General features: G+C 41.7%; 1 protein-coding gene across 1 annotated transcript in view; it reads right to left on the bottom strand.

The window, feature by feature from the left end:
- Positions 1–24,731, bottom strand: part of astn1 (astrotactin 1) — a 2,207,527-nt gene that overhangs the window by 108,280 nt on the left and 2,074,516 nt on the right. The window contains exon 19 of the mRNA XM_043700015.2: positions 21,020–21,177. Coding sequence (XP_043555950.2) covers positions 21,020–21,177 — 158 coding nt within the window. The remainder of the gene's footprint in view (positions 1–21,019; positions 21,178–24,731) is intronic.

Here is a 24,731-nt window from a genome sequence, read left to right as displayed (position 1 = left end):
TCGTCACTGAAATAACTCCACAGAGGCTGGCATCCCATCGCCAACCACCCTTTGTTTACACGTGGAAAGTCCTTGACTCTGGCACATCCTCATTGGAGTCAGCATCCAGAGTGTCAGAATCTCTGACACTCCTGTTGATATCTGTCGGCCAGGTCTCCCTTATCTGGACCAGATTAGCAGTTGAAAAGTGTGGCGCTGAAAAAGCACAGCAGGTCAGACAGCATCCAGAGGAGCAGGAGAGTCGACACTTCGGGCATAAGTCCTTCATTAACAGCCCCAATCAGGGAACTCACATTCTATAATGTCCACCTGGCTGACATCATTGCAATGACTACAACAACACAGTGGCAATATCACTGAACTAGCAATCTGGGGACAGCTGAAATAAAAATCTAGCCGAACAGCAACCAAGTAATCACTTTTGATTGTAGTAATACCTATCTGATTCACTGATGTGCTTTCAAGGAGGAAATCTGCCATCCTTACCTGGTCTGGTGGACCTGTGACTCCAGATCCACAGCAATGTAGTTTGCTCTTCACTGCCCTCTGATTAATGCTGGGACAGTGAGACCCTTATCCCATACACAATTAATAAAATAAGCCTCTAATGCTGGCAAGGTGGCACACATGAACAGAAGTGCCTGTACATGTTCACATGACTTTATCACTACACAAGTGTGTTTTTATACACACACCTTTGGCTCCTGATAAATTGCTGGGAGCTTCAAGCACAGTTGCCGGTGATCTCCAGAGTACAACAATCACATTATCTGTTTATTCTACTTATCTGTGCTTTCTTACTCACTGGGTGCAATAATGTCAGGCTGCTCTCTGAGATGACAGCACCAAGGTATTTGTGATGGGCAAATTATAATCCTTGAAGATATGCTGTTTATCTTTTAATGTCCATTACCCATGGCCTTGTGCATTATCCAATGCTCGCAAACACAGATGAATGGCTTCTGGGCAGTAAATACAAACCATTTGTCCTTCTGATTTTGTCACGTCATACTGTTGTTCCTGTATGTTGCTCCCATTAATATTTGAAAGCATGCAGAGATCTAAAGTAGTAGTGGCAACACACCACTGCTAATGCATTCAATACCATTCAGATCTCTCAATATTGTTGATCACAGAGCAAAGGGTAGGAAGTTTCAAATAATCCCGGAAGCAGCTACAGGACCAGCTTAATCTCACAGTTAATCTAAAGCCTCCGACAGTTGTATTTGAGTCTGAGTTTCCAAGGCATTGTTAGCATTTTAGAGTGTGCATCGCGGATACGCCCCGCTGATGATTACCAGACGTATAGTGCATGATAAAATACAGATTTACATCTGTTGATTTGTACAAAAGAAACTGGGAATACTGCTTTTTGAAAGACGCTTTTGCACTCTCATTTTGTTCAACTTGGGTGCTGTTGTGCAGGTCTCAGCCCCCATCCAATGAGACGTTCTTCACCTAGATGCCGATAGGGCAGGGTGGGAGAGCAGTTGGGCCCAAGCTTGTATACATTCAGGAGGAAGGAATTCATTACCGTCAGAAGCCTCTGCTTTTATTTCCCTCCTGAGCCAAAGATATCTGCTCCCTGAACTGCAAGGGCGAAGGCAGAATGTAAGCCTGCATGACATGCTTTTCAAGACAAGTGGACTGTCGAAGGACTTAGCTTTTCCATCTCCTGTGTTGTTTTTCATTGTGCAGTGCTCTGTGGGCATCGGGGAATATTATGAAGTAATTGAGTGGGACCAGCTGGTCAGGAATACCTCACAACAATCAAATGGGGGTCTGCTCGATCTACTGGAGAGAAGCAAAATGGCTTCACAGCAGTCTCAATCCAGTAAGCAGCTTGCAGAATATCACAACACTAATGTACTCAGAAATCAACTTTAATTTGTAATATAAAGGTGCCTGAAGGGCGGGATAAAATAAAACCACAGAAAACTAAACAGGTTCGAGTCAAACCTTTCTAAAGGCATCTAATTAAGACATATTATTGGCCAGACCATTTTACAATTTGGCCATGCGACTGTGTAAATGCTTATCTTAAAAATAAACAAAAAAGGCTCACCATTGTTTACTGTATTCATTAATTGGTGCATTTTGTTCACCTCCTCCCATTAGAGCTAAGGGCTGGCTAAAATTGCATTGGAAAGAGTACACTTTAACTTCCAAAGTTAACCAAATGCTTCACAAAATGAATCTAATTTTACATCAGAGTCAATACTTTTGAATATTGACAGTGTCGACAATGAAACATTTCCACTCAGATTTCACCTACTCCTCTTGACTGTTGCATTTCACAGATCACTCACCCATGTTCACTGGAACACAGGAAACTATTATATTCCATCAAATATTTATCTCTTCTGAATAGCATATAATACCGCAAATAGACATTTGTGCATTTTGTTTTTCTCAGCTAAATAACACAGTATCAAAGGGGCTCTAATCCATGAATTGACTGATTTCTCTGTATCAGTGCCAGTAATGGGAGGGAGGGTAAATGGATAGTATTGAGGTGATATTCAGGAAAAGATTTCCTCTGACCCCTAATAGAGTCTCATCTGAAACAGTGGTATCACTGTGCTCATGATGTTCAGTTTTGCAAATATGTTCCCGATTTACTAAGCTGATCATTATTGTAAAAGGCTCCATCCATCAGAGGATTAAGGAATGGTTCTGAGGAGGGCAAACCAGTGGGTGTTTCAGTTGTCTAGGTGTTAGGCACCAGAATGTTTAAGCAGCAATAATGTGTACTTAAGAATAAACAAGCCCTAAGGTCTTACAAAAGATTTTCATCTATCTCAGATGCAATGTAACTAGTTGTTCTGTACACTTGAAATGAAATGATTCTGTTTCTCAATACTGAGCTGATCTTTTGCTGAAGACTTTGTGTGGGCACCCTTCCTCATTTGATATCAGTGCCTTAAACTAATACAATGGAGGAGGACTGGTAACAGCAATTAACTCAAAATATCCCAGAAGGTTCATAGAACATTACAATGCAGTACAGGCCCTTCGACTCTTGACGTTCTGCCGACCTGTGAAACCAATCTAAAGCCCACCTAACCTCTTCCATTATCATCCATATCTTTGTCCAATGACCATTTAAGTGCCCTTAATGTTGGTGAGTACACTACTGTTGCAGGCAGGGCATTCCATGCCCTTACTACTCTGAGTAAAGAATCTATCTCTGATATCTGTCAAGTCTCTGGATACTTTGAAGAAAGAGATAGATAGAGCTCTTAAAGATTGTGGAATCAAAGGTTATGGGGAAAAGGTAAGAACAGGATACGGATTGTGGATGATCAGCCATGTTCATAATGAATGGTGGTGCTGGCTCAAAGGGCCAAATGGCCTATTCCTCCACCTATTGTTTATTGACTATTGTCTATCTGTCCTATATTTATCACCTCTCAATTTAAAGCTTTGTCCCCTAATGCTAGCCATCACCATCTGAGGATAATGATAAGCTAGAGGACAAGTGTAAGCTCAATTCAATACAGCTCTTGCTTTTTTTATTATTATTATTCACTCATGGGGATGTTTGCATCGTTTGCTGGGTTAACATTTATCACCAATCCCTAGTTGTCCTCAAAGGTGTGGCTTCATAACCCAAACAGTGCTAACTCTAAGGATCTAATATCTAGCTGCACTTGGCTGACAGCTTATGTCATTACACGTGCAGGTCAGTGAATGATTTAAAAAGTCAACCAGCTCACTCAGACGCTGAATGACTCATGAAACTTATTTTGTTTGGATGGGGGAGAACAAAGTGGAGGTAAAGCTCAGGTTATATTGAAAAGGGATGGATAGCAAAGCTGGGAGAATACTTCTCAGAATGCTGACTGTGATTGAATTTTTAATGTGGTCCCCCATCTTGTTGATGCCCCAAAACATGGCAATGCTGTGATAACAAGAGCATGGAGATGCCATGAGCAAGTGTGCAATCTCTTGCATGAAAAGCAGACATTTAATGTAATGTTTTTACAGTGTGCAGTTTGCCCTCTCCACAATGTGCAGTTCGCCGTATTTTGATAACATCAGAGTGGGCACACTTAGCAGAAGCAAACAGGCCCAACAGCACCTCCTTCCCACCACCATCTACTGGCTTGACCAGACCCCCTGCTGATCTTTTGGAGAAGGCCTGCCAGATAAAATGCCATGTGGACATTGAACGAGAGAGATCTGGAGCCAACAGCAAATTCTGCTGAACAGCAATGCCACTGGGGAGATGGCAGTCCCGGCAGGAGGTGAGCAATGGAAGGCCGGGTTTGGTAGAGGGGCACGGAGAGGCTGGGCAGGAGGGCAAGGATGCAGAAAGGCCAGAGTGTGGCTCTCTGCTTCCCCTCATACCTCAATGTGCACTCCTCACCGCTGACCATCCGACTGTAGGAGACTGCCTGCACTATAGGGTCATTTTAGAGTCAGTTTTGCTGCCACCATCTTCTTCTTGGATGAGAGCTATGGAGCTCCAATGGTTTGATGTGCCAGAAAAACCTCTCATTAATCCAATGAGAAGAGGCTATTTGAGGCTTGAAATCAACCCTACCTCTTCCCCCACACTGTAATATTGCACTGTTTCCTCAAGTTTTCACATGCCAACGAGGGATTTTAATTTTACTCACAGGGCCTCCATCCTCACTGGATAAACCCTGAATCAAGACTGGGCTGACAGATAAATGTAATCTGTAACTGAGTAGGAAGGCACTGACCAGTCTATTCCTCTAGGACATAAACTAGTAAATTACAGATAAACAGCCAGCAGCTGACTGGCTCAGACATCACAATTCCAGTTCTGCAACAGATGATTGACTTGATTCCAATCTTCCCATCAACACACAGGTGATCAGAGGATTGACCAAAGCCACTAACACTTTGCTTATCTCTCTGCCAAACAAGATAGGCAGCTATGTAAACAAGACAGAAAACCTTTGTTACCAGGCTCTCTTTGCTCAGGTACAGCATTCTGTATTGTCTGTAGCAAGTGACCAGAATTCTCGCCCCTGTCAATGTGACTGTGTGCAATTTGATCCTTTGGATGGTTCTGTGGCTATCACTATAGATTGTTCTTCTTGTAACCTTCCGAACCGTACATTGCCTGAAATAACACTGCCTTACACAATGTAATAAATTCCCTTGTGCAATGACACGGTTGTTAATATAATCAGGTAACATCTCGGAAATAATAACATTAGCTGATATATAAATTGACAGCATCCATATTTATGTCATAATGGTGCTGCCCTATACATAATATCATAACATGGAAGAAGTATGCATAATGATATGGCCCTATAATGCAATTTTAATGCTGCACCATATATTTCGCAATGACATTGCTGCTAACATGAGTTTAATGGTTGGCTGCTGCTCACAGAATTTCTAAATACAGAGTTCTATCATTATCAAGCTAAGTAGTGGCACAGTAAGCAGTGTCAGTGGGAGTAGGGAGTTGCACAAGGACATTGATGGATTAGATGATTGGACAAAGCTGTGGCAGATTGGTATTTAGTGTGGGGAAGTGTGAGGCAATTTTGAAGCCTCAATGAAACATGTCAGTTTTTTTTTAAATGGTTTGAAACTAGGACTGATGGATGAGCAGAGAAATTATGAGGTTAAAATATAGAATTCACTGAAGCCGATAGACAGACAAAAAAAGTCCAAGCATTTAATTAAAAGACAGCCTCAACTGCATTAAAATAGAAATGGAATTATGTTACAATTACATAGCACTTCTTCATCCTCCACATCTCAGGAAGAACGTGTGGACTTTGGGTTTATCAATACCATACTGGGGCTAAAAGGATTACATAATGAGGCCAGTTTGCTTCCTGTTGAGTGAAAAGGATCAGGGAATGACCTATTTGAAGTGTGTAAGATGATTAAAGGAGTTGACAGCATCCTCAGAAGCTAGTTCTTCTGTCAGGAGAATCCAGAGACATAATTTTCAGATTAGAATGAGGCAGTTCAGAAATGACAACATCAAGTCACTTTTCATGTATGAGGTTAGTGGAAATATAGAACACTGTCCCCCACAAAGTCGCAATCACACAGGATCGACTGAACATTTCAAAAACCTAAACTGATTACTTTAAGAATTATAGCACCATGGCAAATAGAGATAGAATTAGGTCACAGATCAACTGTGATTTAATTGAATGTCAGAACAAATTTGATGGGCTGATATGACTTTCTCTTGTTGCAAAGTTTGAACATTCCCATCTGCCTGATGAAAGTTGCACACTGAAAGCTGATTAAATAAGGTGGAGAGTCAGCAAGATCTGTGTACCCTGTATATTAGTGGGGAATAATTTGAATATATTCTATTTACAGCACAGAAGCAGGTCACTGGTCATATGCCTCATACAAAACTCATCCAACAATACTTCACCTAATCTTATCTGCAAACTTTTTTTTACTTCTTCCCAGTCATGATTTCTACAAATTGAGTAAATGATTTGGCAGCATTTGGGGAAAGTGGTACATTTAAAGAGTACTTTGACCATACCACAATGAGATGTTTATATATAGAGGATACATGCGTTGCTACTTTGATATTGCCATGTGCATTGAGGTTTCAAATCTTTTGAAGATTTCTCAAAGCATCCAAATAGCCATCATTCTGTTCTTAACATTGCACTGTCTCCCCTCCATTGTTCCATGCAGCAGGACAGCTCTGCACTTACAAATGAGCAACTCTCCCTCATCCCAATTAAAATGAAGACAAAGAAATGAATAAACAAGCACTTTTGCTCATAAACGCCATACATCTTCAGCCTGTCATTAATTGCTTTCAGTCAGGCCTGAACATTTCCTACATCAACCTTCTGAATATCTTCATCTTAATGCTTAGCTGATTCCCTCTGACTTCAGCCATTCCAATCACAGCAACCAGGCCATTTTCTCCCAATTCTTACAATTCTGATGTTTAAGCGAGGACCTGCTCTCTAATGCCGGCAGGTTGAATGTGATAAAGTAGGACTCTATCCATACTCTGTCCTAATGTTCAAGTAAACAGCGTGACTATTGTGCAGTGACATTTCATGCATATTGTACTGGCTGACCTGAACTGAGTTGCAGGAAGGCAGAAGGTTTTTAATGGCTCCAGGCTACTGATTTGGAGTTACACAGAAATCAACGTTGCACTGTCAACTTCGGTGATATCTCCTTGAACATCTCCGAGAATAGGTTCTATTGTATCTTAAGGCAGATCCAAACAATTCATTTAACTTGGTAACTGCTGACCAAGTGGACAGCATCCAGTGGAGATGCTACTTTACCACAAAACTCAACAACTTGAACACTCGGGCACAAGTTTGTGCTACAGGATATAGTCTATGTATTGCAATCTAAAACAGCTCCATTATCAGACCACACTAATATGGGATTTCCAGATGCAATAGAGGAATTAGTTCACTAGAGTGTGCTGTGAGACCTGCAATAAAAACATGAAACTGTAAGTCCGTCAACACGTGAAAGGAGTAAACTTAGGTTTATGTTTCAGGTGAAAATTCTTTATCAAAACTTATCTTTAAACTTCCTATTTTCCCTTCAGAAATATTGACTAACCAGTGGCGCAGCATTTTCAGCTTTTAGTTAAGTTTCTAGCTTTTACATTTTATCTCATTCAGGAGGCAAGCATGTTCAGTACAGAGAGTTGTACTGAACAGCAGATAACAATCTGGCCTGTCATGCAGGGAGTGAAGCACAGTCCATATGTGGAACCGCCACAATAATTCCCAAGTGCATTGTCAGTTAGTCCAAGGACAGTCAACAGCAGCCAGCACCACATTGGAAAGAAAGCACCACAAGCTGTTGCACTATCCTAAACCCAAGAGTGTCAACCATGCCTAGTATGCTGCCAAATTTGAGAACAGTCCAAACACTAAGTGCAGCAGTTTGCTAAACCCAGTGCCATCCCAACTGTTCACAGCACAGTGCCAATGCAGTCCAACATAATGCAAACAGTCTGTACCACACTGTCAAATAACACACAGTACACTGGTCTCCTCTGCCCAGCATATTACCAACGGCACACACTGGAGTGCCAACTGCAGCACTAAACAGCACATGGAGTACTTTTCACATGAAATGCCCTACATCCAGCCCTACTGGTATTGGACCACCAGTTAGATTAAATTATTACCAAGAGTCACTGGGCTCAAAATGTCAACTCTGCTTTCTTCCCACAGATGCTACTAGACCTGGTGAAGTTCTCGAGTAATTTCTGTTTTTTGTTTCAGATCTCCAGCATCCGCAGTTATTTGTTTTGTATTAAATTATAACAGACTGTACTGGGGAGAGTCATGCTCGGAGACAAACAAACTTGACCGAAATGGAGTTCAAAAGATACCCAGTCGGCCAACTCACTCTCAGCTCTGAATTCTTTCTAAAGGGTTCAAAAGGTATCTGTGTTGTTTTAAAAATATTGCATGGGACATGGGCATCACTGGCTAGGCCAGCATTTATTCCCCAATTCTGGTCCCACTTGAGAAGGTGGTGTAGAGCTGCCTTCTTGAATGGCTGCAGTCCATGCAGTTTGGGGACACCGTCTGATTTGTTAAGGGGCTGTTCCAGGATTTTGACCCAGTGACAGTGAAGGAATGGCGATATGTTTCCAACTCAGGTTGGTGCATGGAGGGAAGCCCCACCACAAGTCACTATCCTAAGCCATCCAGATACAAAGAGTCTATTTCAATTGATTCCTTTTGTACTGCTGAGTACATGCCCATTTGCTGATTTATAATTGCAAGTGTTCTAAAAATAAATTTGATAGCCTTGTGAACGGAAATGTCTTGTGCGAATTTGATTGCCCACTCCTGGAAAGGTGATATAGGTATGGTTTAGAATGAGACTAACACATGAATGAGGACATGCATTAATTTGTGGGAATCATAATGTGAAAGCAGGCCTTTCGGCACATTGAGTCCACACTGACCCTCGGAGGAGAATCTCACCCAGACCCACCCCATCCCTGTGTCCGTGCATTTCCCATGGCTAATCCACCTAGCCTGCACATCCCTGGACACTGTGGGAAATTTAGTGTCAAGGGTGGGGTGCTGGAAAAACACAGCAGGTCAGGCAGCATCTGAGGAGCAGGATATTTGATGTTTCAGGCAAGAGCCCTTCAACAGGAATGAGCTATAGGAAATTTAGCATAGCCAGTCTACTTAACCTGTACATCTTTGGATTGTGAGAGGTAACTGGAGCACCTGGAGGAAACCCATGCAGACATGGAGAGAATTTGCAAACCTCCACACAGTCAATGAAGACTGGAATTGAACCTGGGTCCATGGTTCTGTGAGGCAGTTGTAATAATAACTGAGCCACTGTGCCCAGTGAGGAGTGGTGACTCAGCAACAAGCAAACGTTTGAACTGGGCCACAAGTACATAACTGGAGTGAGCTGAAACTGAGCTGCACATACCCCTTCCTAAACAGGTGCTGTATTGCATTTGCAACATAGAAACGCAGAAAATGGCTGATGCTCTCAGTTAATGCCATAATCCTGCTCTCTCCCCATACCCTTTCTTCAGTGTTTAGAAATCTGTTACTTTTTCAAACGTAATCAATGACTTGGCCTCCACAGCCTTCTGTGGCACTGAATGCTACTACTTCACCATTGTGAAGAGCGAATAAATTTCTCCTCATCTAAGTCATATGGAGGTCTATCCTAGATCCCGAGACCATGATTCCTGGTTCTAGACACCCCAGAGAAAGAAACATCATCCCTGACTCCAGTCTGTTCCATCCTGTCAGAATTTCAAATGTTTCAATAAAATCCCCTTTCAGTCTTAACTCGACTGAACACAGGTTTAGTCAACCCAATCTCTCCTCATGTGATAATCTTGCAATCCCAGGGATCAGTCTGAAGTACACTTGCTGCACTCCCTCTATGGCAAGTATACCTCTTCTCGGGTTAGGAGACCAAAGATGCACAGAATACTTCAGGTATTGTCTCACCAAGGCTTCTGTAGTAAGATCTTTGTTCCTGTGATGATATATTTATTTTACAGATTACTCGTTTCCATTATGAACAACACATTTCCAGTGCAGTACCTGGAAGGGAAGGATTGGCAAAACAATATGTAATTGCTCGATTTTCAGTTCAGATAATGGAATCAACTTTCAGCTTTGATTCTTCACTGGTTAAAAAGTAGAAGGTGATATGATAGGCACATTTCTTTCAATAAACCAAATTCTTTACAACTCACCCAATGGCTAGATTTATCAAGCTTTATTAAGTCTGACAGGGTTCTGGATGTGATCCTGAATGATGGAGACTTCACTGGCATTAATTAGGATACAGATGAAGAATTCACTAGACTGGGGATGAATTAGGGTTTTATCAGTCATGGTTTCATTATATTTTGCTCTGTTGTTATCTGTGTGTAACAAGGCAGATTCAGCTCTTTTCTTGTGTCTTTCACAATGTAACAATTAAGCATTGAGCCTGATTGTCAAAGCTCATGTGAACCCTGGCCCCCATTTGGCGAATGGGGGAGAAAACTGAAAAGAGAAAAGTACAGAGAGAACTACTGAGATACTGATGTGGATCAACGGAACTGAGGTCGACAGGGTGGAGAGCGTCAAGCTCCTCGGAGTGATGATAACCGACAATCTGTCTTGGACCTCCCATGTAGATGCGAGGGTCAAGAAGGTGTAACACTGCCTCTTCTTTCTTAGCCAGCTCAGGATATTTGGAATGCCCATAAGGACTCTCACCAACTTCTACAGATGCACCAATGACAACATTGGTGTCATTGTCCGGGTGCATGATGGCCTGGTTTGGCAACTGCTCTGCCCAGGACTGTAAGAAACTACAGAAGGTGGTGTGCACAGCCCACATCACGGAAGCCAACCTCCCATCCATGGATTCCATTTACTTGGCTCATTGGTGTGGAAAGGCTGCCAACATAATCAAAGACCCATTGCACCCAACTAATGATCTCCCACAAACACTTTTGTCATGCAGAAGGTACAGAAGCCTGAACACATAGACCAGCAGGTTCAGGAACAGCTTCTTCCCGGCTGTTATTAGGCTGATGAATGGACTCTCTAGCCTGAAATAATGCTGATCTTGCTAACGTTGATCTCACCCTAATGCGCAGCCTGTGCAATGTAACTTGTATACTTTTGTCTAAGTCTTTTTGATCTGTACATCCTTGCTTGCTATGACCTGCTTGGATTGCTCATAGATAAAGCTTTTCACTGTACTTAGATACAAGTGACAGTAAAACAAAATCAATCAATCAATCAATATGGGATAAGAAATCACGGGGCAACAAAAATGCTGTGCCCCATAGTGTTCTACCCTTGTCAAGTCCAACGGAGTCTTAATGTTTTGGACTTTATATTGTAACATAAACAAAGAATCTGTATGATTCCCCAGCACTGGCTATAATGTTACCTTTTTAACATCGCCCCAGCACCAACCCATTCTTTTTAGCATAAACCATCATTGCTGGAACATTTAATTAATTGTCTTGTCTCAGACTTATTTCAATTAATTAACAGGACATCTGAAATTATTATTATTAAAAGATAAATGAGCCCAACAGTGAGGCGATTGGTATAATTAACTGCTAATGAAAGGAATATGTACTTGTGCTCATTAAACAACAGAGGCTGAGAATAACTAATGTAGATTAATTAAGGAGTCAGGCAGGAAAGTCACACGTCCTATGGTGAGCTCTCAGAGTGGTGTGGCAAGATTGATTCATCCCCAGATCAGAAACTGTTTGCAGCATGAATACTTTAGGACATGTTTGGACCGTCTCTGCACTCAATGTCATTAGCAGTAATTATCAGGAGGGGGTAGCTTAATGAATTAAATCAGCAAGAGCACTGACAATTGTAGAAAGATAAACTCTATATTCAACCAGGAAGTACAGACAGAGGGAGTGGCCTTTCACCTCTGAAACCTCAAATTCAATCCATCACAGGTAAATAAGATTTAATTTGAAGCATTCTTCCTGTTATTCTTGCATTTGGCAGTCCTATAAGACCACAGGAATGTGAACAGGAGTAGGCCATTTGGTCCCTCTAGTCTACTCTGCCATTCAATAGGATCACAGCTGATCCAACATCCTTCATGTCCATGTGCCTGTCCTTTCCCTGCAACCCTTGATTCCTCAATGGATCACGAATCTATCTCAGCCTTAATTGTACATAATGGCACTGCCCCCACAGCTCTCTGTGGCAAGGAGTTCCAAAGACTCGTAACCCTCTTATAGAATAAATTCCTCCTCATCTCAATCTTTATTCTGAGACTACTTCCCACCAGTCCTAGACTGTCCTGTGTATTTATCCAGTCAAGCTTCTTAAGAATCCCATACGTTTCAATGAGATCATCTCTCATTCTTCTAAAGTCTAGTGAGTAGACTCCAAACCTGTTTAACCTTTACTCATAAGACAATCCCTCCGTACTAGGGATTATCCTAGTGAACTTTCTCTGAATTACCTTCAATGAAATATTTCCTTAAAAAAAGGGGGAGCAAACTTCTGAGAGCACTCCAAATGTGCCTTCACCAACTGCAGTAAGACTTCCCTATTCTTATACTCCCGACAGAAGAGGTACACCATTATTCACTGGTGATTGTATGTTGCAGGTAAACTTGTCTTATTTTGCTGATTCATGCTTTACTCTTTCATTGAAACATAGAAAAATGTTACAAGTAGGCAATTCAGCCCTTTAAGCTTGCTCCATCTCTTTATGATGATCATGGCTGATCATCCAACGCAAAAACCTGTTCCCACTTTTCTCCCATATCCTTTGAGAGCTTTAGCCCCAACTGCTACACCTAACACCTTCTTAAAAATCATATAATGTTTTGGCTTGACTGCTTTTAGGGGTAGTGAGTTTCACAGGGTCACCAATCTCTGGGTAAAGAGATTCACATCATCTCATTTCTAAATCTGTATCCTCACACTGTGACCGCTGGTTCTGGACTCCCCCGCAATCAGGACCATCCTTCCTGCATCCACCCTGTTTGGTCCTGTTAGAATATTATGGGTTTCTATGAGATGTTCAGAATTCTTGTGAATATAATCTGAACTAATACAACCTGTCCTTATATGTCAGTCCCAACATCCTGGAATCTGTCTGGTAAACTTTCACTTCACTCCCTTGATAGCAAGAGCAACTTTCCTCAGATAAGGAATCTCGATCCTTATTCAATTCTCTCAGATCACCAGAGGTTAATTGTCCTTACACAGACCCAATGTGAACATCATATTCTTAATGCCCTTGCACAGATCCATGTGAACACTATATTTTGAATATTCTGACAACAAATTCAAAATGGAAGGATTGAAATCAATTCCATTGTTTTGAATTTGATCCCCTATGTGTCTCCATAAAGGTATCAGGTATGATTTTATTACATTCCAAAATGCTCAAGAGGTTGAGCACCATAACCTGGATTTCCAAATGTTGGAACTTTACATGAGGCTTGAATTTACAAAGGCAATGCTGAGAAAAGGTAAATGTGGAGGAATGCAATACTTTCTTATTTTGGAAATCCAAATGGCTCCGAATTATGGTATATTAAAGTGAAAGACCTTCTATTTTGCCATGACATTGAGTCACAACTCAGAATAGGAGCCAAAAACAGAAATTGCTGGAAAGCTCAGCAGGTCTTGACAGCAAATGTGCAGAGAAATCAGAGTTAATGTTTCGTGTCCAGTGACCCTTACTTGGAATTGCTGGAAAAGCTCAGCAGGTCTGGCAGCAAATGTGCAGAGAAAACAGAGTAAATATTTTGGGTCCAGTGACCCCTGCTCAGAATTGCTGGAAAAGCTCAGCAGATCAGGGCGCATCTGTGCCGAGAAACTAGAGTTAATGTTTTGGGTCCAGTCACCCTTCCTCAGAATTGCTCATTCCTGCTGAGCTTTTCTGAGCAATTCTGAGGAAGGGTCACTGGACCCGAAACATTAACTCTGATTTCTCAGCACAGATGCTGCCAGACTTGCTGAACTTTTCCAGCAATTTCTATTTTTGTCTCTGATTGACAGCATCCTCGGTTCTGTCAGTTTTTATTCAGAACTCTCGCTGATTGCACGATGGTAACATATTCATTTCCCATGCTGGCTATCTTTACTGCCCTGAGTGAAACAGTCAACCAAGTCCCAACTAAGAGATTTTTTAATATATTAGAGTGAGAAAAGGAAGAGTGGACCAAAGCTTATCAATTAGCATGTGAACAAATTGTTGATCTAACCTGCCCATGGCAGTATCCAAATGCTTTTGCCTCAACTACGAAGCAAATATTTATCAGTATCGAGAAATCATAAACCTTTAAATGTATGAAATTTAATTTTAAATTCAGGTCCATGTTCTCACATTCTGACTTTACTTTGAAGTAACATTCTGGGTTCACTGTACCTGTCCCAGTATAATATTCTGTGAAATGCTGTTTCTGCCTTTTCTTGACTGCCTACTTTCGAGCCCTGTAGAAATGAATTCTCTTGTGGCGTGAGTCATACACATAACAAAATAGGTTAAGACAATCCAGATTAATTTGATGTGAGGCAATGCATCAATGTGCATTGGACTCAAACCAGGCTTTTGAAGCAAATGCTATGCTGAAACACCCACCCTTGTTTCAAAATGAGTTATAAATATTACAGTAGTGAACCATGGGATAGCAAAAATCACTCTGCATTCACTTTGGGGAATTCTTTAATGACCAATTTTGAAATAATTAAAAATCTCACTTAAGAAATGTCCAATTACTCATTAAAACATAAATCAATGCTCGTTATAATTTATTCCAGAATCTTCCATGTCAGAAGCTCAATTTCGCAACGGGCCCAAAGTATCCCTAAAGTGATTACCATTGAAGATATTTGTGCATTTAATACACAATCTGTTTTTTTTTATATATAAACCGAAAGAATTGTGGATGCTGTGAATCAGAAGCAAAAACAGAAGTTGCCGAAAGAACTCAGCAGGTCTGGCAGCATCTATGAAGCGAAGACACAGTTAACATTTCTGTGACTTCTCAGGAAAGGTCATCGGACCTGAAATGTTAACTCTGATTTCTCTTCATGGATGCTGTCAGACCTGCTGAGCATTGCCAACAACTTTTGTTTCTGTTTTTTTTTGTTCTTGCAATATCAGTACAACTGGAAAATGGAGTGAATAAAGAGTTCAGTTTCAACATGATGCAATTACAGCTTTGATACATTTTGTGACAAAAAAAAAATGACCTTTTTACCTGTTGAGTTATGTTTTGAGTGATTCGTGTCTTTAAAGTGGGTGATTCCAGTTCTTCTAAATAACCACTGTCTCATGTTTTACGTCCCATGGCATCACTGAACACTTGTGAACCAAAGGTAGCAAGAACAGCAGAAGAAAGAATGAGGGAAATGGCAGGAGGTGGGCAATGGAAGGAATGATAGGCAAAGGTGAATGAAAAAAATGGGCATAGCAAAAGGAGGAAATGAAAGGAGAAGAATGTGAAAAAGTTCAAGGAATGAAGACCAGGACAGTAAAAAGTGGAGTGGCAGAGAGCAATGAAAATAGAGGGCAGGAAAAAGTGGGGAACAGGAAGAAAACAATGAATGGAAGACAGAAAGAGGGATAGACAAGAAAGGAAAGAGAGGGGGTGCAGAACAAATAAAACTTTTAAAAAAGTAAAGCGGGGGTTGATAAAGTCAAAGAAAGGCAAAAGCGGGTAGGACAGACTGACAGGGTAGGCACTGGTATTCTTACAGAACAGAACCAGATAACATAAAAAAAAGACATTGCTCGCTAATGTACTTCAGGGAAGGAAAGCTGCCATCCTTACCTGGTCGGGCCTACATATGACTTCAGACCCACAGCAATGCGGTTGACTCTCAACTGCCCTCATGAAATGGCCTTGCAAGCCACTCAGTTGTGCCAAAGACCAGAAGGGGGAAAAAAGAGAATGAAACTGGACGGACTGTCTGGCAAATGTGCAGCCCTGTCAATGCAGCAAAAGCCTCCGTACCAACATCTGGGGGCTAGTGCCAAAACTGGGAGAGCTGTCTCACAGACTAGTCAAACAATAGCCTGACAGAACCATACGTTACAGACAATGTCCTCAACACCATCATCACCATCCCTGGATATGTCCTGCCCCACCAGCAGGAAAGACTCAGCAGAGGTGGCAGCACAGTGGTAGACAGTCGGGAGGGAGTTGTGCCAGGGGTCTTCAACCTTGAGTTCAGACTCCATGAAAACCCCCTGCTGATTACAACCTAACACCCTCTTCTTGGTCAAAGAATCAGTGCTCCTCCATGTTGAGCAACACTTGGTTGCAAAACAAGCAAACAGAAGGTGAAAAAATTTCCTTAATTTCGCAAGTAGTTTAGGGTGGGGATTGCATTGCTTGGAAGCTCACTTGAGCCAAGTTCAACTGAAGCACTCAAGAGGGCATGTGATGAATATTAAGTCAGAAATAGTGTGCAAGGGGATGGGGTAAAAGCAGGAGATTACAAGTTGGTAATGAGACTCATTGGAAGAGCCAATGTAGGCCCAATGAGCTGAATGGCCACCTTTTACACAGTGCACACCTCTTGTCATTCTGTGAAGAGAGACCAAACATCATTCCTGGACATTTAATGGCTACCCAATATCAACATCCCGGTGGTTCCCACTGACCAGAAACTGAACTGGACTAGCCATATAAATACAGGCTAGGAATGCTCCAGCAATTAACTCATCTCCTGACTCCATAAAACCTGTCCACCATCTACAAGGCACAGACTAGGTGGTGGTCAAGGTGGCAGCTCACCACCACTAAGGGTAACGAGGAATGGGCAATCAATTCTGGCCCAGCGTGTGGGCCCCACATCCTTTAATTGAATAAAACAAATTTAAAATAGTTGACAGGAGTGACAGATCAGAAGAAGATAAGCAAAGACAAGATTCCATTACAAAGAAACATACTTTTCCATCTCATTTTTATTCACTGAGTCGAGACTGTCAAGCTATTTACAGCATCAAACAATTAATCTCAACAACAACCTACCAGTAGATATATTCAACAAATCATGGGTGTGACCTATCACCGGTTTCAGTCTCAAACCTTCCCTCTACATAGATACATCTCAATAACAGAGACCAAGGGTTTTTCATGTAGTAAAATGGAAATGGAAATCTTCACATCACCTTTTTGGTGAGCTATGTTACAGAGTTATTAGTTTGGGCCCTTCTCCATTTTGAGTATTTTATGCACAAGGTGAATCTTAACCCTCATCCCATCACTTGCCGTTTCAAGGGTTCAACACCAATTAAATATTTCCCCATCAATCAACTTCCCATTCTAATGAATGGGCAATGCTCGAACTGCAATTGGTCTTCTCCATCCAGATGCTGACACAACAGTCTGCACCCAAATATTTGCAGGTAATTGTACCACATTCCAGATTTTTTACAAACATCTGTTGATAAGTGTTTTATTTTGTTTTTCTTTCATTCTTTTGTACGTCATAGCCTGTTGTTTTAATCATGTGAGCATGCTTCTTTGAGCCATCCCTATCGCGTGTGTGTGTGTGTGTGTCTGTCTGGGATGGTGTTTTGGAGAGTTGGTGCACACTCAGTTAGCCGAATGGTCTCTATCTGCATTGTAGGAATTCTATGATCCGCAAGATACACTGCACAAATTTGCCAAAGTTCTACAGACAGCACCTTCCAAACCCATGACCACTTCCATCAAGAAGGACAAGAGAAGTAGATACATGGGAACACCACCATCTTCAAGTTCCCTTCCGAGCCACTCACCAGCTTGACCTGGAAATGTATCACCATTCCTCCAGTGTCATCGGGGCAAAATTCTGGAATTCCCTCCTGAACCGAGAGAATGGGGACTGCAACAGTTCAGGAAGGCAGCTCACCACCACGTCTTCAAGGGCAATAAGGGGACAGGCAATAAATACAGGGCCAGGCAGTGACATCCTCAGTTGATGACTGGATACATAGATAAGGAAATAACTATCTTTCAACCAGTGAGGGGCCTCTCTGAAAGCTGAATGTTCACTATAGCTCCTCCATTAAAACTCAAATGCTTCTTTCGTCCCTGGTTTTCTTTTAAAAAAAAACAAATTCAATTCTTTTTTCCAAATGTCAAAACCATATGCAACAGCTGTACTCCTTTTGTTGATGAATCTCATTTTCAATGACATGTCTGAAAGAACTGCAATCTAGCAGAGTCTGTTACAGCACTGAAACTCCGAGGTCACTGCATTATTAAGTACTAGTGCAGTTTTATTTTTAAAATCTGAGGCAAAATGGTTGTGTGTGGATTGACAAAACAAGACTTGGTCAAATCAACATGTTGATTCATTTCTGCTGGCTGCCTGTCCCTTGGCAAAGAGATCCAGCACTCACTGGAAGAATTACTGAGCATTGTGTGCAAGAGAACAACACAGGACCAGAGGAATTTCACTGCTTTGCAAAAGGAAATAACAAGCATTATTAAACTGCAAGTGTTACTAAAACTGCAAATAGATGCAGCAATAGTCCTCTCCGTGATGAGGATGTTTTCCTTTGATATGCATTAAAATCTTTCTTGCCATTTTTGAAACAGTGACAATGCATGGTCCCACAGCTCACAAGATAGGCACAAGATTCCTGATGAAGGGCTCTGGCCCGAAACATCCATTTTCCTGCTCCTTGGACACTGCTTGACCTGCTGTGCTTTTCCAGCAACACACTCTCATCACTGTCCCACAAGATAAACAGCCAAGTTTTGCTGAGGCATCCTATTCACAATGTAATGACTTGCAAAATTTAATCAAAATGTTTGGTGCTCCCTGTTTTTTTTTGGTTCATTGTAAGCTGGTACTTAATCAGATCTTAATTCTCTCACTCCATGACTCATTTTTAATGGCTCAGGAAGACATAGGTAAGCAGCCAGGTTATTGAACTGTGGGAGCATTGTCCTCAGAAAGCATCTAAATACATGCGGCAAGAAGCAGGAGACAGAGGTTAGAAACAGGAATCCTGCTACCTCTCAGCCTTAATGCTCATCCCTCCAGTTTCCTGCTTTTCAATGATACTGAAGTGATTCCTCAATTCAAGTCAATTCAAAATTAACAAAAGCAACAATCAAATCTGGAAGCTTTTTGGTTTGTGTACCATGCTATGACAGCGCAGGTAAGCAGTGAGTCACAACAAGGGTTTAAATACATCAGTAAATTAATTCCTGTTTGTCTAGGCTGTTCACAAGTAGGTGTGTGCCTGCATGCACGGAGAAATACATTGGCCAATAATCACAGGAAGAGACAAAACATCTGCTGTATACTAAATATACAGGAAAAACAAATGTTTATCAACTCCCACATTTGGAAAAAGTTCAGCAATCCCATCAAGGCTACACATAATCAGAGGAATAATCGACTATGTTAGCAGATACACAAAGATCTGATTCCTCAGTCAACAAAATCAGTTTTAATCAACATCAGACAATATTGTAATGCTAGCTATCGGCAAACAATGTCACAGTGAAGCAGAGCACCTCTTGATGCATTATAGATGAAGTGTCTCAAGGAGCATTCAGTTACAGTACAGAGCCTGCAGTTCCTTCAATCTGAGTACGCCAGGAAGAAGCATTGGCACTGAACAAACTTTGAAGCACTGTTGAGTAATTTTCTGTCAATTGTTTTAGTTTAAAATCACGATTCTGATTTTTGAAGTTAATCACCTCGAACAAATTCAAGCTTCTCACAATATTCCGTGGCTGCTCTCCACTGCCCAGGAAACACTCGTACAATTCACATGAGACTAACAGCAGTTGGTAAGTCCATTCCATATCACGAGAAGACCCATGGATCTGACGCCTGGACCATTTTCACCTTCACTCCTTATTTGAGTCTATCAGCACTGCTTCCCACCTGATCCAGCAGGGATAACGTGAGGATCACAAACTGGGCTGGCTCTTTCTCTCGATCTCTGTTTAGTTAAGGTCAGTTATGGCCTAATTTTACCTTTGAACTCGAACTGCACATGTGATTCTCATTTAAATATGGCTCTGTTGTTTAAACATTATTCCCCCCCACACCCAGCATTGCTACTTAGGGCCTGTTCCCGCATGTCAAATTGGGATTTGTTAGTTTATGTTGGGCTTTCTGCATCTCGGCATTGAGATACACTAATCCAGCACGCTTTGGATCCTCCAAAATGCAGTTCTGATATTCTCATTTTCAAGTATTACTGTTCTTTCAAAAAAAAATGTTTCTCCCCTCTGGCTGATGTATGGGAAGCATCAGCATGGAGACACCAGCACCTTCACACTGCAGTCCAGTGGAATGCAATGTGGAATTGAAGCATTAAGGGTGTTCTTTCATGGTGCTGGAGCTCTCTGCTTATCAGCACTGTGGGTGCGCCAACACACTGACTGCAGCGGCTCACCACTGCCTCCTTCAGGACATTTATCAATGGACAATAAATGCTGGCCCTGCCCAGTGTTTCTGGACTGAATTCAAATATGCCTAAACTCAGGTGGGTCAGCAATTAAGCCATTTTTGATCCAGATTAGTAAATAAGTTGACAAAATCTGATTTTCTTTACATCTAACTCGTGATGAAGCTAACTCTGAGTGCATTATTTCTGGAAGATAGAGTCAGAATCAATTTGGAGTGTACTGAGAGCTGACATGTTTGAGGCTAAACAAATCAAGTGTCCATCATGGGAGAAATTGTTGGCAGAGTACATTTTGAGGAAGAACAGTCCACATTACATCTAATACTTAAAGAATTATGAAGCATATTTAAATTCAAAGGCCACTTTGTCATTTCTAGTAAGGATACTTTTGGAATAAACATTGCAGTGTCCACTTCATCCCGATGCACTTACTAATGACTGATAACTGAACATTTCCTGACAAGTCAAATGTAGTTCAGAAATTCCTCAAGAATACATTTTTAAAACAGGCCAAGTTCATGTGACAACTCCCACCCCCTCTATCCTTGTCTGCTCGGATTGATGGCTAAACATACAATCTGTTCATCTCCTAATTCAAACTCGCTGTTCAAATTCAAACCATACTCACCCGTCTCAATCTTGGACGTTTCTGTGCGATCGGTGATGGTGACTCTTTCCAAACTGATCAGATAGTCCACAATTTTCACCCCGATGATGGGCTCAGTGTGGCGCCATTCCAAAACCACCAATGAGCTGCTGGGCTCATGTGCCGGTGACAATCGCAAACTAGAGAAAGAATATTAAAAAGAAAATCCAGTATTAATCAGGGACTACAAAAAATGTCAACTAATAACTGGAGAATATCACATGCAATGGAGAGTATTGCATACTCAACTGCTCCAGTGTAGACTTAGCGATATTGTAATGACAGCTTACAATTCTGGATAAAATCTTCATGGACAATGACCACATTGAGCCTAAGAGACAACAGCAAAATAATCTGTTTTTTAAAGAGAATATTAAAGTAAGGGGTTGGTTGGTGTGCTGCAGAGGAATCATAGAATCCGTATGCAGAGGACCCTCAATTATCCGGCATTCAATTATGCAAATACTGGATTATCCGGCAAGATCACTAGATCCCGATACTTGTCTAAACTATGTTATCCGGCATTTGATTATCTGGAATCCGATTAACTGAATGAGTGTGCCCATGTGTGTCCTACGGATAATTGAGGTTCCTCTGTCATGCGGTAGCAGGCCATTCAGCCCATCAAGTCCACATCAACCCTCTGAGGAGCATCCCACTCAGACCCAACACCCTACCCTTTCCCTGTAACCCTGCATTTCTCATGGCAAGTCCACCTAGCCTACATATCCCTGGATACTATTGGCAATTAAGAATGGGTGATCCACCTAACCTGCATAACTTTGGACTGTGGGAGGAAACCAGAGCACCTGGAGGATACCCACACAGAGACAGGGAGAATGTGCAAACTCCACTCAGACAGTCACCTCAAGGCAGAAATGAACCTGGGTCCTGGGTGCCAAGGGGCAGCAATGCTAACCACTGAGCCACTGTGTTGCCCCATGGATGGTTTGAAGAATTTCATATGTTTAAGGTACTGAGCGCCAGACTCTAGAGATTTGGGGGGGGGGGGGAAGATGTTCAACTTAGAAGTCAGGATCAAATCCACATCCTGATCCCATTCTGGGATGCTGGTATCAGCCATCATCCACTTTACAAAACTGAAGAAAATGAATGGCCATAGCAGCTAGACCACCATTGTGAAGGAGAGGCTGAGTCTTGGGACTTGATGAACAACTTCCATCCCTATATCCCAATTGTGTTCTCAATGCAGCTTGGCGTTGCTTCGTGACTGACCTTTGAATTGAATTAACAAGGTACATGCTGATTGTGGGTGGGTAGCAAATCCATGCCCAACTATGCCAGGGAACTGGCATGCCTGCTCATCTCCATTCCTACTTCCAGATCAGCACCAGAGCATTGAACTGATGTCTGAAGTTGGAGTGAAGAGAGAGAGGGCAATTGGGGTGAAGGGAGTGAGGACACAATTGAAGGAATGGTGCAGCTGGAATGGGCAGGACCTTGAAAGGAATTAGCTGGAAAGACAAGAATGTTAAATTTGAGACATTACACGACTGCAGATCAATACCGCAGGTAGCAAAAAGACACAGTCAGATACTGTGTGTTAGAAGAAGCTTGGACCCAAGTCTGCAGATTACGTTCTTAAGCAACAACTTGCAGTTGCTGAGGAGGACAACTTTAGGAGACATGCTTGAGAAATTCCAAAAGTAATGGTGAAGGGATGAGGAGGGAGACTTTTACTGGAATGTAATCCGATAGCAATGAGTGCAACCAAGCCAGCGTGCTCTGTGGAGCTGGACAATGGAGCAGAGATACAATGCAATTGGCTGTGTCACAAGCCACCTGAGGATGGAAAATAAGTGCACACGATATTCCAAAAGTGGCCGAACCAATGTCCAGTACAGCCGCATCATAACCTCCCAACACCTGTACTCTGACCAATAAAGGAAAGCATACCAAAAGCCTTCTTCACTATCCTATCTACCTGGGATTCCACTTTCGAGGAACTATGAACCTGCAATCTAAGGTCTCTTTGTTCAGCAACACTCCCCAGGACCTTACCATCTAATACTCTATTCAGCCAGTTACATACACAAACACATTCCAAGGAATGTTATCTGGCCTTCGGCTGCCATCTACGGAGAAGCATCCAACACATTCTGAAGAAGCAAAACTTGATTTCAAAGAGTCTGCATTCAATAAAATCTGTAATTTGAAAATTAGGTACAGGTTTCATCTTTACCATACATAGCAATTATTAATGAGTCCAGAACAACTTAAAGAACGTATTGCTATTATTCACACTGTTGGCCTGGAATGCACACTAAAAATTGTAACATTTCCATCTCCATGTTTTGCTCCATCTATACCAACCCTGGTCACTGCTGATCTTCCCTCCCCCCACAATTTCCATTGTCTTTTCCTCATCTAATATGGAAGAATTGGTTAAATCAGCTGTGGGGAAATAAAACAGGACCAATAGTCGATCTGGGAAGACAAAAGCAATTGGGAAACGCTCACCCTTACATTGGAAATTTAAAGATAAGGATAAGTGGGACTGCAGTGAGATCAGAAAGCCGAAACAAAAAAAAGCTAGCATAAGCCAATGGATCAGCAATTGGGAATCTTCTCAGAAGACCTGGATCAAATTCAGCACGAATACACTCTCACAATGCAAACAATGGACTGCACTGAAGGATAGTTTTGCCGACTGAAACTAAATTGAAGGCGAAGTGAGAGACAGACGACAAGACGAAGACTAACACTAAAGAATATCAGGAGGTGTAAAGTCAAAGAGAGAATGGTGATAAAAGGAGGGGTCAAAAGGGTAAAAGGAAATTTGACAAGTCTGGCAGATAACATAAAAGGCAAAAGTAAGGGCTCTTACAGGCATCTTAAACGTAACAGAATAATGAGAGACTTGGGATAAAAAGAGAGGAAACTCATTGCAGCAGAATGAAGGTATTAAGTACTTTGAGTTGGTGTTTATAAATAACAATCAAAATGAGATTGCAGGTGTTCAAGATGGTGGCACTAAATAAAAAGATATGCATGACTGAGCTCAACCTGGTTCGGTCACTTAGTCCTGATATCACACACCATGCATTACTGAGGGAACAAGGTAAATAGTGAAGTTTTTATATCAGGATTTTGACACAGCTAATGTGGTAACAGGATCATCAACGTAGCATCTCCATTGTAAAAGGGAGCACAAGGTAAATCAGCTACCGACAAGCCAATTTAACAGTTTGGCCACATGCACAAAATCCAGAAATGGATGTTAGTTAACGAGTGACAGTTTAGAGATATGTGGGCATATTAAGGCAGATCGATGTTTGACAAAACAATTGTGTTTTATTGAAAAATTGACAATCTGAACATAAAAGGAATATAATGGATGTATTTAGATTTTCTGCTGGTACACAATGAGTCTCGTGAAAGGACCATTACCAGCAACACCTTGAGAGTAATGTCGAGTTGTCTGCATTGACAACAAAACACATGCAAGCGTTGCCAAAGCAAGTGTGTAGACTTCAACAGACTTTGAGCATCAGCCGATGAATAAAAGACGAGTAAGCCTTCCGATCAAGCTCCAAGTCTTTCGAGTAATACGCTTGCCCATTCTGCTCCAGCGTGCATGACTCAGATGGTCTCCCAACATCATGTCAAGCAGCTCAAATGCTTTCACTTGAGCTGCCCATGAAAGCTTCAGAGGATCAGATGAAGATAAAAA

This window comes from Chiloscyllium plagiosum, unplaced genomic scaffold, assembly GCF_037043375.1.
Source record: "Chiloscyllium plagiosum isolate Xiang-an unplaced genomic scaffold, Cpla_swu_hap1 HiC_scaffold_9, whole genome shotgun sequence".
NCBI lineage: Eukaryota > Metazoa > Chordata > Chondrichthyes > Orectolobiformes > Hemiscylliidae > Chiloscyllium > Chiloscyllium plagiosum.
Note: the sequence above shows the minus strand (reverse complement) of the source record. Positions and strands in the feature narration are given on the sequence as shown.